Source organism: Plectrocnemia conspersa, unplaced genomic scaffold (assembly GCF_051122295.1).
Source record: "Plectrocnemia conspersa isolate PC_06_02 unplaced genomic scaffold, ASM5112229v1 ptg000011l, whole genome shotgun sequence".
Taxonomy (NCBI): domain Eukaryota; kingdom Metazoa; phylum Arthropoda; class Insecta; order Trichoptera; family Polycentropodidae; genus Plectrocnemia; species Plectrocnemia conspersa.
This window is the reverse complement of record NW_028277175.1, coordinates 29,367,260-29,381,054: the sequence shown is the minus strand read 5'-3', so window position 1 is coordinate 29,381,054 and position 13,795 is coordinate 29,367,260. Positions and strand designations below refer to the sequence as shown.

Below are 13,795 nucleotides of genomic sequence, written 5' to 3'. Positions count from 1 at the left end.
AGTCGGGCCCCGGAAATTTGTCTTTACTCCCCTCCCCTCCGCCTCTCGGTAAACCTGCTATTTCGAAAAACTGGTCAGACATAATATAATTATAGCAACGAATTTTTATTACGATAAATAATGTATAAAAACTTGTATTTTTAATGAGATGTGTTGTTATCTTAAGTTACGATAAATTATAGAACAAACAAACGGTATATATAAATTTATTCATTGGCAATATAATCGATCACAGCTTAAGATAAACTTCCACAATAACCCACTGTGCTCTCTCTTGATAAATATTACAAAATAATGTCAATATATTTCGTGAAACAAGCATCGATCGACTCAATAGCGTTAAACTATGGCAGTTAAGCTGCAAAAATCTATATAACCAAAATATTATCGATTTGTTTATAATATTAAGCAAGTAAAATTTAGAAAAGCATGAGTATTAACGTCAATGCGTCAAAGAGTATTATATTTATATATATGTATAATATATTGAGATATTGTTACGTGTGCCTATGTGAGGCCGTTGCATCAGAGCCTTGAGAAATAAAAAAGTTCTGTGTTTGCTTACGAAGTGGCGAAGGCGCTCGGCAGAAAAATTGCAACAACTTCAACTATGGAAATAGACCCTGAGCCTCAGACGTCGAAAATATCTTTGAATATATGTTGATCCTGACGATGGAACTAAAATTTCTTCAGCAAAACGAGCAAGAATTGAACCCAATATTGCAAAGAATGTGAAATGCATGAGCTTTAAAATGGCATATATAAAGTTGCACGAAATCATTAGTGATAAAACAGGTCAAGATTTAAAAACTAGTGTTGTTACGACCATACAAAAGAGACCACCTCTTTTTTTTGGTACTTTTATGTACAAATTCTGTGATGTCATGGTTTTTGTGAGAATGACGATGGCCAGAATATTTTTCATAGACGTATCACATTTAATTAGTACCCATTGTTCTTTCCATGGTGAGCGTTAACTGGTCAACTTGTACGAGGCGCACATGCTCCGCAACCATTGTCTGATGCTATCGAGGCTGACCCGCGATCGGCCCCTTCACTCAGTTCATGCTCAAGCCTTTGATTCCCTCATCTCTGTTAAAATAACAATTTAGATTGGATCAAAAGATTAAGAGGCGATCTATACAAATAATTACCTACATATTCTTCGTAAGGTTCCGATGATTATCCTGTATTCATTATACCCGTCTTTGTTTTTTTAAGCGGTCTGCATTCTTCGCCTATATAAAATTACATCTAATTAACATCATTTAGTTTTTAAAAAACTACAATATGATTATTTATCACCACTAAGTCATTATGGCTAACCACCCCCAAGAATACTGAACATGTTCATGCAACGTTATGTTTATATTGAATCCGATAACTCAATTATATAATTAATATCTTAAAAAAGTATTTGAACAATAAGATATCTTACCTAACAATATCCAACGGATAATGCGACGATTGTCCTAACATTCTAGCAATACCGCCCAGGAGTAAATTCATCCATGCAGATTGATTTTCTCCGAAGCGATCTACAATTACACAAATTCAAAATAAAAAATCGCATTGTCACATTTAAGACAGACTTTGGTTCTCATATATTTAAAAACCGTAAGCCCACATATAATAAACTCATTTAAGGGTGTACCTAACCATTGGTCGTAATAAGCCCGTTTACCACTTGTCAAAGCCGCTCGCATAAAAAATAAAAAAAATCGCAAATTCAATGCTAGTTTTATACCAGACTATTTTTTAAGATTTATGGTAAAATTCATTGTATTCTAATACTTTTTAATCACATTTTCATGATTGATTATGGTGTACTATGATGCATAATACTAATTTAATTAATTTAAAGCAGAGAATTGGGCTTAAATTATATTATGTAGATTTTTTGGTTATTGCAATCTTTTTTATTGCGGTATTAATATTTTCGCTCATGTGTAGTTTTTTGTTATATTTGTTTTTATCATTTATTACGGCTATTTGTGACAAGTAACTGTATAAATTATTTCGACTTTTCACTAATTAGCCTCATACATTAGCTGCGTTTTTGAAAGTGGTATAGATCCATTTTTTTGAAAAAAATGAGTTATTGATAGTTTTAGTCAGATCCTCTTTTAATATTTATAATCACACAGTCAATTGTGCACAACAACCTCATACATAAATAAAATAAGTTGAACTGTAAAATGTTTTTGTTGAAAGTGGAATAAGTCCATTTCAGTGGCGTGTCATCCATAGATGCGGTAGATTCAAAACGCCACCAGCATGAACGGCTGATGGCGAGTGAATCAGCCGATCATGTGATATTCACTCGTGTTTATAGTCAATCAATCGTGAATGCTGGTGGCGTTTTGAATCGACCGCATATATGGACGGCACGCCACTGGTCCATTTGTAATAATTTATATAAAATTGACTATATATTATAGTAAAATAATATTAGTATATAATTTAAGTTATTAATCTCCGTAACCAAAAATTTTAACCAATTTTAATGTCAACGAAATAATGTATAGAGAAAGTGTCACACATAATCTTAAAAAACAATAACATCATTCTAAAAAATAATTTAATAAATTATATTTTATCTACTTTAAAAATTCATAAATATAATAAAGAGCACAACAACACAGCCTCAATTTTATTAGGTACAATAATAATAAAAATATAATTGAACGAACGACAAAAAACGAGACCGCTTTGAAAAAATAATGACGCAGTTTATTGAAATTAGGAACGTACCTTATTAGCAAAACTTAATGACTCAATATAAGGCTTTTAGAGAAAGTTCGTAATATTCGTTGAGGTGCCAAATAATTGGACTGTCGCAGACGTTTTGCATTAAATCTGTTGATATTTTTAACAGATGCTATATTTTGAAGAGTTTTTTAAAAGGACAGGCTCACTTTTCTTTTGTCAAGCGTTTATCAACCACTTATTAGTGTTTCTGCATATTTTTTAATATTAGATTTATAAATATATCTACTTATTATATTTTCAATTTTAACATATTATTATTGACAGCAGTTGTTTAATCGTCAGATATAGGCAAAAACAAATATTTTTATCAGCTCATTTTAAACGCTATTATTTTCGCATCTTTGGGCTGTCGACAAACATCATTACAAAAGGAGTCGCTGAAGGGTCACAAGTGTTTTGATTAGATCAGTTTAATTAATTCGATCGAAATTTGAGTCTTTAGGCGATAGCGCAGATTCAAATAAGTATTTAGCCTCAGCATGAAAAATAGAAAAGTGAAAATTTGCACAGACATTTGGGTTGAAAAGTGTCATGAGAACGAGTGTCCGCTAGTCAAGATATCGAAGGTGAAATGTCACAAAAATCGTTTTTTGCAAATATCTTGCTTCCGATGTATTGACCATTGACCTTTGATATCTTGACTAGTGGACACTCGATCTTATAATACTTTTCAGTCCGTCTTTAAAACGGCAAAACAAAGGTTTAGGAAAATATTCAGCTTTCTATCTTTCATTCCTAGATTTGACTGGACTATAAGGAAATTTTGGAATTTTTACTTCACAAATACAGTGAGAAATTTCTATACAGGTAAAAGTTTTAAAATTAATCAACATATTCATCCATTTATATATTCCTCCTTTTTGAAGCATCAAAATTAAAAAATATTCATTAATACGCACTTTGCTTCGATCCTAAGATCGGAAACGCCAAACTATGAGCTTTAAGCTGCGAATTGTATAGTAGCGTGAGGCAGTATCCTGGCTGTGGTTGCCGAATTTCCTTAAAAAAGTAGTGCCAGGACTCGTTCCTTCTGCGCCGTGTCGAATATAAACTGAATACAGTGTCTTTCTAAAATTCATTTAAAAAATGATTTTGTTACAAGTATTTGTATCATAAAGGACAAAGGCGCTCACCTGATCTGAAAGTTGATTCTGGTGCTGGTCAGCTGCACTTGAATGGTAATTTTATCGAGTCCTATGGAATGTAAAATGCTAGCTATATTAATAAGATCATATTAGGTTTTGACAAAAATATTACCAATGTACACAATTTAAAGTCAAGGACAACAACAAACATATTTACTTAATATTGTGTATAATTTTTATTTTATTGTTTATAATTATTTTTCAGAAGCAATTCGTAAAAATGTATAACTTTACAATTACAGCAAAAACATTAGCCAAATCAAAATCAGTTAAATTTTAATTTAAAAATGAAATGATTGTTTTAAGACGTACCATTTCATTTTTGTCATTATCGATACATTGGTAATGTAATTGAAAGCAAATCGTTTCGATTGTGGATGTCAAATAACGAAAATAAACACTGCGTTTCATAACGATACAACACGACGTTGACTTTTAAACTGTGTTGCCAGTGCGAAAAAAGTTACTGCCATTTGTTTGCTACATAAATACGTTTTAAAATTTAAAACTTAATTGGTTCTTAATTGGTGATATTATGTTGGCTGCTTTCGTATCTATTAGGGCTAAACTATTAGTTCATAACCATTGGTTTTTTTCCAGACATTTCACCACATGATATTTGGACACAACGAAAAGAAAAGCCCAAAGCTGCGAACGTTGAGTTGAGCGATCCGTTTCATAAATGTCTTGGTACAAACTAACATTTGACACTTATTGTTATTAACAAATGTCTGATTTACAGCGCTGTCAACATAGGAAACTCGAATTGGATCATCTGTAATTAATAGCAATAAAAAAGGCAACTATTTTAAAATATCAATAAGCAAAAACAAGCCACGTATAACCTATTCATCTTTATTGACTTATTATAATGTAAAATATAAAAAGGTAAGTACAAAAAATAAATTTAATTAAAAAATATACATAATATATTTTAAATAAAATAAATCTATTTTTCATCTTCCAGATAGTATATATCTGAAAGATGATTAAAAACTAAGATAGCTGTGCTTATCGGGTAGTTATCAAAAATTTAATTCTCAACAATGCAAGCGCTTATAATTTTATCATTATTTATATTTATCTAATTAAATTAGACGCTTTTCGTATCAACATCGACGCACTAAGATTTTCAAACAAATCGAGTGGAAGTTATCTAGTCGACCTTAAAACATACTACACAACGTCTGAATCAACACGGGCAACATACATAAGTATACATATTTTAATTTTTTTCTCATGTTCGTCAAAAAAATATGTTGTTCTTTTATCATTCTTATCATTCTCCATATTAAATCAGATGCTAAACAACGTCACTGCTTCTATTTGTTGAGTCATGTGTTGATCCTTTTTATATATTCAATAATGTAATACCTATTGTTATTGTCTTTCTTTATTACTAACCATCTTAATTATTTTACTTTTAATTTTGGCGAAATAATTAGTCAATAATATGTTGAATTTTTGTTTCACAGAACAACTACTGCCGAGTGGATAAAAAAAGGCAATGGAAAGGATTACAGACTTAGAAAAATCTTTGGAGACGACACGCCAAGAGTTATTCGTTAAAAACCACGAACTACTTAGTGTAAAAAAACTACTTGATCAAGCCAATGCTACTACGGACGAGTTAGCTTTTGAAAAAAGGAAATTCGAGAATTATAAAGAGAACAGCGTATTATATGCTAAACAAGAACAAGATATTTTCGTCAAAGAGATCACTGAATTGCGGACAAAGAACAGCGAAATGCAAAAACGGATTGAATACTTAAATGACACAAATAATGCACAATTTAATCTGAACGAATTTAATATTAAAAAAGAGAACATATTGAAAGAGATCGATGCATTAAAAAAACAAAAAGAATCAGACACAATCAACTATAACAATTTATACACTAAGATCGCAAAATTGATGAAAACAAAAGGTAATATATTACGAGCGATTGATGAATTAACGAAACAGAAAAAATCCGTTACAATCGACTATAACAATTTACGCACTAGGATCACCGAAAAAAATAACATATTGAAAGAGATTGATGCATTAAACAAACAAAAAGAATCTGTCACAATTGACTATAACAATTTACGCACTAAGATCGCCGAAAAAGAGAACATAACGATAGAGATTGCTGCATTAAACAAACAAAAAGAAACAGACACAATCGACTATAACAAGTTATGCTTTAAGTTCCAGAATTTAAAAAATATGAAGGGTATATTATCAGGAGAGATTGATGAGTTGCAAAAAATGAAAACGGTGTCATCAAAGCAGCTCGAAGAGCTTAGCGTTAAAAATAGTGCTGCATCAAAAGTTATCGATAAGTTGAATGATAAGAAAGTTGATATGGTACGTCAGATAAACGGGCTGGATAAGGTACTGTCGTCTGCTGATCTAATAATGAACGTATGGAGTCCAAAGAATTTAACTTACTCCATTACATCTCTCAAGCCTTCGCATTTGATAATAGATTGCAATTCGCTAGAGTTCAACGTCGTCAAAAAGCAGTTCATGAAGTCCACGCAGAATCATTTTCATGTGCATAAAGTTCAAAAGATTAACAATCCGCACTTGAGAGCGATGAAGATGCTTCGCGATAAGGAACACGAGCTGCTTCACGGCAAAGCAGGCGTGAGTCAGATGCTACTGTATCGCGCCCTAAATATGAATCATCTGCGAGAGCTAGCCAAGTACAGTTTCATCGACACCATTCAAAGGTTTGGATTCGTCAAGTTCAGCAAGATATCTGACTACAAATATTGCAACAAACAGATCATCTGCGATTGGAAGTGCACGGTAGTATCTTCTGTCATCGTTTGCGACAGGTGTCAAAGTGAACCGCCCGCTGCCATAGTAAATTCTGTCGATTACGGCAAAATCAACCCTATGTCTGTCAACGTGTACAGAGAAGATATGTTTTATCCGGAGTATATACTGTATTTTTCGTCAAAACCAAAAGCAAATATTCTTCCACCAATTCTTTAGATGCACTCAATGACTAACGAAACTCTGTTTTAAATCCTATCTGTACTTAAAATAATCGCAAACATAGCAACGTAATTGCATTTACCTTTGGCCACCATAATGTATGAGAAAAAGTGATAATTTTTATATTTTGATTATTAAATATTTTTTATATTTTATTGAGTTTTTTTCTGCCTCAACTACACAACCTGTTAGATACATATGAAATGATGTCCTCGATTCTAACCCAGAAATTCTCGGGTTATTCTTCTAAAAAACGGTCTTGAATCAACAGTCATATCAGTGAAATTATATCGGAATACATTTTCACCGGTAAATGTATATTTTAACCAGTGAAAATATAATTTATCTGGCAGGTGCTAGAAAAATTATATGTTTTCAACTTTTCCATACGTAATAATATATACATTTACATATATACTTATCATTATTTATTTTAATGCGGTGTATAAATGTTACAGTGAATTTATCGGTGAAGTTTTATTTTTACTTATGAAATCCAAGTACATTTTTACCAGTAGATATATAGTTTTACTATCGAAAGTATAATTTAGCCGATAAGCGATAATACAAATTTATGCCGATCTAAAATGTCTTTGACAGTTGCAAAACGTGCATTTGCTGTTCAATCCCAAACCTAACTTACACGGATTAACCAAATCCAACATGACCAAATGAAAGTTCTAAAACTAACCATAGTTTTAGAACTTTCTTTAGGTCAAGTCCGAAATACAAACTAAGCCAACTCAACTCTCAGGAAAAAATAAGTAATGAAAGAAGTACAGATAAACGTCGCATCTCATATATTGTTCCATAAATAGTTTGCACCTTGATATTACACTATGTTTTCGATATTACACTATAGACTTCTGATATGAAAGTATTGGTCAAAGTATATTTAAACTGAATTTTAGTCAGTAGAAGGGTGCAAAAACAACTATCACTTTTCAGAAGTCAAAAATCCACATCAAAAGCAACAATCGAACGCTCGGTAACGAGCAAAATCATTTAATATTGACGTGGATTTTTTACTTCTGCGAAAGGATAATTGTTTTTTGCGCTCTCTTATTGGTCAAAATTCACTTTAGATATGCTTCATTCGATTCCCACTTATTGTAAGTTATAATATTGTTGTAAAAAGTCTTAATATGAATATGTATAGACAGACGTCGTATTTCGCACATCGTCCATAACTTATCTGCACTTGGATATTACAATATGTTCATAAATGATAGCTATCCTAACCGATATTACTACGGACTTTAGATAAAAGAGTATTGGCCAAAGTGTCAATAAGAGGGCGCAAAAACAATAATCATCACGTAATTAATAGCAATAAATTAACGGTAACTATTTCCAATTTATAAAAAAATCTACATCTTTATTATAATTAATTGTACCTTTATTTACTTATTATAATGATAAATGTAAAAAAGTAAGTAGAAATTATTTTTTTATTGAAAAATATAAATAATATATGTTAAATAAAATAAAATGATCTTTAAGACAGTACATATCTGAAAGATAATATTATATAAATCAGATAGCTGTGCTTATTGGGTAGTTATCAAATATTTAATAGCGAAGAATGCAAGCGCTGATTTTTTAATCATCATTTATATTTATTTTGTAGAAAGCTGGCAACACATTTAGGAAATAGTCAAATCAGAGGCTGTTTGGGTCAACATCGACGGAATAAGATTTTCAAAGAAATCGAATAAAAGATACGTAGTCGACCTTAAAACGTACAACACAACATCTGCATAAAAATGGGCAACGATCAAGGGTATGCACATTTTAATATATAGTTTTTTATCTCGTTCGTCAAAATATGAACCACTCTTAACATTCTTATCAGTCTCCATATGAAATCAGATGCCAAACATCGTCAATGGTTCTCTTTGTTGAGTCATGTAAAGCATAGTTTCTTAACCTTTTTACATCCACGGACCACCGAAAAAATCAAAAAATGTTTTGCGGACCATCAACATTAAAATAAAATAATAAATATTTATATAATTGATTTTTTTATTCAAAACAATTAATTTTGCAACACAGTATGCTGATATAACCATATTTAAGTATATTAAACCAGTCAGTAACAAGAAATATACTTTTAAAATACATAAAATACCGGTTAAGAAACTATGATGTAAAGCACATGACTCAACTAAAAAAAAATACTTTTATTTTTAACTACGTAATAACTATTGTTTTTAGCTTTCATTATTATCAACAGATATTTTTATCAGCTTGAAAGTCGATCGTATGATATGTAATAAATTAATGAATAAAACAATGTTTCGAAAATTCAAAAAGTTTTCGTTACGCAACAAATGAACTAAAATACATGTATACATTTAAAAAAATCCTCTGCATCAACAAAATAACATGAAGCACTTTTTAACATATTATTTTATGTTTTTGTTATTAAATATATTTATATAAATATATAGCCCTAGCTCTATTTCTTAAAAAACCGTGAAAATATAAATAAAAAACTGATAGTGTTTAGTTTAAGCTTTAATTACAGCTACAACCCTTTTTGGCATACTGTCAACTTAGGACTTGCAACAATTTTCTCCATTCCATCTGCAATTTTTCTCGCAGCTCAATTTTGGATTTGCAATTTTTGTGTCGCGCAACCTTTCCTTTTAATTTTGCCCATAAATGCTCTATAGGATTTAGGTCTGGTGACTGTGTAGACTGTGTAGACTACAAGGGTCAACCCCTTTGACGCAAATTAACCCCTGCTTTTTAGCGAAGTATGGCACCAAGCGTGGTCCGTTTGAAAATATTTTTCAGTATGAATCCATTAAAGTGGATTCCAACATTGAAATATAAATGTTAAAATTCATACTACCCTCGTAATGTTTCCAACCCCTGCTACCTGCTTGCAACCTCAGACCATAACGCTTCCGCCACGGGATTTGACTTTGGGTAGTACGCAATCGGCTAGATATTCTTCTGCGACTTTTCGACGCACGTGTACTACACCAGGGGTCCCAAAACTTGAAAAAAATACAAAAAAGTATAATTATTTAAAAAAAATATTGACTTAAAATTTTTTAATAAATTAACTTTTAAATTTTTTTTTATATTAACCAATTTTAATTTAAAATTACATTAAAGTTTATTGAACTAATTGACTATCGCATTATCTTCAAATGTTCAATCTCGGTCTTTTCGGGCCCACTCTAACCTTTGAGTTTTATTTATTTCTGAAAGGCTTTAAAACCTTTAAAACGGACAGATGCGTCGGATGTCCGACGGGCAGATCCGTGCGTGTGTGCTTGGCACACACGCACCGTCTGAGAAAAAATGGATGGCCCTCCGCTTACAGAGACTTCAGCAGCCAGCTTTGAAGACATTTTTCGACGATTTTTTTTCGGGACTCGCAAACCAACATTTGTTCCTCCTAGGCAGTTGTCTTTCGTTTTCTTTCAGTTCTTGCCTTTGATTTTTAAGAACCACATTCGTTGAACCATTTCAAAGCATATTGAACAGCGTGTCGTGAACAGTATAATTGTTTAGTAATTTCCGTTATATTCAGTCAATAATATTTATTATTAATTTATTATATTAATAGCTAACTTTTACTTTTATGCAATATGCGATTGCAATAAAGTTATATTCACTCTTTAAGCTTCACTTATTTCGCGTTTTTTGGATTTTTTTAAATGTTTATATAATATTCTAAATAAATTATTAAATAAAAAAAATAGAACGATAAATAAAGGCCGAAATCACGTAACTGAACATAACAGCCACTTGAAGAAAACTAAGCAATTAGACCTGCAATTTATTTGTAAAACTCAAGTGAGCAATTTAAAACGGCAAATTCCTTTGCATAGTTCTCAGAATTACGGTTAAAAGTACCTGTTAAAATATTTAGGTCTGACTATGCACTTGTAATGCCTCCACTACACTCTCTCGAAGTTGTCCGAACCGAAGCTACAACTGAAATCGGCCGAGATCTCCGACTTCGAGTCAGGGCCGGCCCTAGGTTATTTGGCGCCCCAGGCAAAAACTAAATTTGCGCCACCCCCCTCCCCCCTCTATTAATACTTTAATAACTGATTACATGAACGCATAAATATAATTCAAATTAAAGTAATTTAATATTATATTTCAGACCATACTCTTTTTTGCGATTGTGGGTATTTAAGAATTTGTAGTTAATTTTTCGTCGCGATTTTTTGCGCGAGAAATAATCTAAAGAATACACAGTAGGATATACAAAAAAAACTTATATCAGGTTATATTCTTTAACAATATTGTTTGATAATCTCAAGTAAACATTGCGCTTTTATTTGGTATCACGGCGCCTCACAAGATCTAGCGCCCCAGGCGATCGCCTGTACTGCCGGCCCTGCTTCGAGTAGCGCTCCACAATCTCGGGGATTTCATTCGCGCGCGCGCTTCCCAGTATATGGGATGATGTACAGGCGGCAGCTGTCACTGCTCTATAACCATGCGTAATATAACTATTTGCGTGTTTTGAACACAAAAAAAATCAAAACCAAATGATCCAGAATTTAGCTACAATGCTATATTCCGACTATAGCTCCTGTACATTTAATTTAATTTAATTCCTCCACCGGAATTTTATTTGTTAATTGGATTTCTACCTCTTGCACATCGTGGATCTTTATTATCTTTGTGCCCTCTATTATTAGGGTCCCAAATACATAGTTCCGACTGAAGAAGTTTTAAAAACAGGTCGTTTACTCCTGTGACTACATTGTACCGCCATCATAATAATGAATGAAATAAAAATTAATTAGAACCGAGGTACTCGTTCTATCTCAGTATGCGAACCACCATGATATTATCTCTCGCACTCTCGTCACTTAACACGCGAGAGAGCGAAAGGGGAAGTATCTCACCGCTCGCGCTTGAAAGAATAGCTCTGTCCCTTTGACTCGGAACAAATGCCGACTAAGTCGACTGAATTACTCCCACTTCACTCCCCGTTCTTGGTAAACTTCGGATAACTTCCGAGAGATTTTAGAGCAGGCAGAACCGAAATCGACCGAAGTAACTTACTACATTCTCCGTCCTTGGCCAATCTTGCCCAACTTCAAGAGAATGTAGTGGAGGCATAAAGAGTTGCACACTATTTTAAGGGGTGCCCCATTATTATGTCCAATGTTGTATGTATAATAATAATAAAAATTTAAAATCAAATGTATTTTTAATTTTGAGGACATTTTTTTTTGTTAGTCATCCGAATTTTTTATTTATATAATATGTTGAACTTTCATTCCACAGAAGACCTACTGGCAGGCAGATAAACACGGAAAGCTTGACAGATTTAAGAAAATATTTGGAGACGAGAAGCCAAGAGTTATGCGTTAAAGAACACGAGGTACATAGTCTAAAAAAACAACTTGATCAAGCCAATGCTACAAATGACGAATTAGCTTTGGAAAAACAGAAATTCGAGATTTATAAACAGAACAGAGTATTATTTGCTAAACGAGAACAAGACATTTTCACAAAAAAGATCACTGAATTGCAAATAAAGATCGACGAAATGAAAAGACAGATTGAATACCTAAATGTCGCAAATAATGCACGATTAAATCTGAACGAATTCAATCTTAAAAAAGAGAACATATTAAAAGAGATTGATGCATTAAACAAACAAAAAGAATCAGTCACAATCGACTATACCAATTTAACCACTGAGATCGCTGATTTTATGAAAATTAAGAATATATTATCACGAGAGATTGATGAATTGCAAAAAATGAAAGCGGTATCATCAGGGCAGCTCGAAGAGTTCAATGTTAAAAATAGCGCTGCATCAAAAGAAATTGATAAATTAAATGATAAAAAATTTGATATGCTACGCAGGATAAACGAGCTGAATAAGAATCTGTCGTCTGATGATGTAATGATGAATATATGGAGTCCAAAGAATTTGACTTACTCCATCACATGTCTCACGCCTTCGCATTTGATAATCGATTGCGATTCACTAGAGTTTAACATCGTCAAAGAGCAGTTCATGAAGTCTGCGCAGAAGCATTTTCAGGTGCATAAAGTGCAAAAGATTAACAATCCGCACTTGAGAGCGATGAAGATGCTTCGCGAAAAGGAGCACGAGCTGCTCCACGGAAAAGCAGGCGTGAGACAGATGTTGCTGTATCGCGCTTTCAGAATAAATCCGCAAAAGCTAGCCGAGAGCAGTTTCCTCGACAACATCCATAGGTTCGGATTCGTAAAGTTCAGCAAGATATCGAACCACGAATGTCACAAGAGCCAGATCATCGGTGAATGGAAGTGCATGATAGTATCTTCTGTCATCGTTTGCGACAGATGTCAAAGTGAACCGCCCGCTTCCGCAGGAAATTCTGTCGACTATGGCAAAATCGAGCCTATGTCTGTCAACGTGTATAGAGAAGACACGTTTTATCCGGAGTATTTACTGTATTTTACGGGCGAAACCATCGCTTAAACTAAAAGCATATATTCTACCAGTTCTGTAGATGCACCCATTGATTAACGAAACTTTGCTCAAATCCTCTCTGTTTTTGTACTTGGGATAATCGCAATCATAGAGACGTAATTGCATTTACAGTTGCCTACCATGCCGTGTCAGAAAATGTGATGTTTTGTATTTTGATAATTAAATAAATGTTTGAAATTTTGGAGTTTTTGTCTTATCTCAAATACACAATCCGTTAGATATATGATAGTGATAGGTTCGCACTGGCTCCATAGATCCGGTTGCTAAAATAATTTTAGTTCGTAGAGCCGGTTCTTATAACATGAAACTAGAATCAATACGTAGAAAATTAAATGTTTAAAATGTTCAAAAACGAAAACAAATATCAGAAGATGTGGTATTTTTTTATGGCAAAAAATCATAACTTTGCAT

The 13,795-nt window shown here is 32.7% G+C and overlaps 3 protein-coding genes across 4 annotated transcripts in view; 2 read left to right on the top strand and 1 right to left on the bottom strand.

Annotated features, from left to right (window-relative positions):
* DPCoAC (dephosphocoenzyme A carrier) overlaps positions 1-4,361 on the bottom strand; it is a 35,883-nt gene extending 31,522 nt beyond the window's left edge. Inside the window, exons 1-6 of one of the 2 annotated variants that reach the window (XM_088198726.1) lie at positions 4,230-4,361; positions 3,906-3,966; positions 3,672-3,840; positions 1,439-1,538; positions 1,159-1,238; positions 950-1,092 (exon numbers count right to left, since the gene is read on the bottom strand). The gene's annotated coding sequence lies outside the window, so the exon portion shown is untranslated. Of the gene's footprint in view, positions 1-949; positions 1,093-1,158; positions 1,239-1,438; positions 1,539-3,671; positions 3,841-3,905; positions 3,967-4,229 lie in introns of those variants that run through there. The other variant, XM_088198725.1, reaches the window with a different exon arrangement.
* Positions 4,362-5,008: 647 nt separating this feature from the next.
* On the top strand, positions 5,009-7,016 carry LOC148230198 (uncharacterized). The gene is made up of 2 exons (XM_088198683.1): positions 5,009-5,131; positions 5,393-7,016. Exon 2 carries the CDS (start codon positions 5,425-5,427, stop codon positions 6,904-6,906), a length of 1,482 nt encoding a protein of 493 aa, XP_088054809.1. The 5' UTR covers positions 5,009-5,131; positions 5,393-5,424; the 3' UTR covers positions 6,907-7,016.
* A 1,519-nt stretch (positions 7,017-8,535) lies between these two features.
* On the top strand, positions 8,536-13,563 carry LOC148230197 (uncharacterized). The gene is made up of 2 exons (XM_088198697.1): positions 8,536-8,692; positions 12,181-13,563. The coding sequence occupies exons 1-2, from the start codon at positions 8,676-8,678 to the stop codon at positions 13,370-13,372; spliced, it is 1,209 nt and encodes a 402-aa protein (XP_088054823.1). The 5' UTR covers positions 8,536-8,675; the 3' UTR covers positions 13,373-13,563.
* Positions 13,564-13,795: the final 232 nt, after the last annotated feature.

What these genes read in the sequence shown, in the direction of transcription:
- LOC148230198 (XM_088198683.1), top strand. Translation starts at nt 5,425, where the DNA reads ATGGAAAGGATTACAGACTTAGAAAAATCTTTGGAGACGACACGCCAA.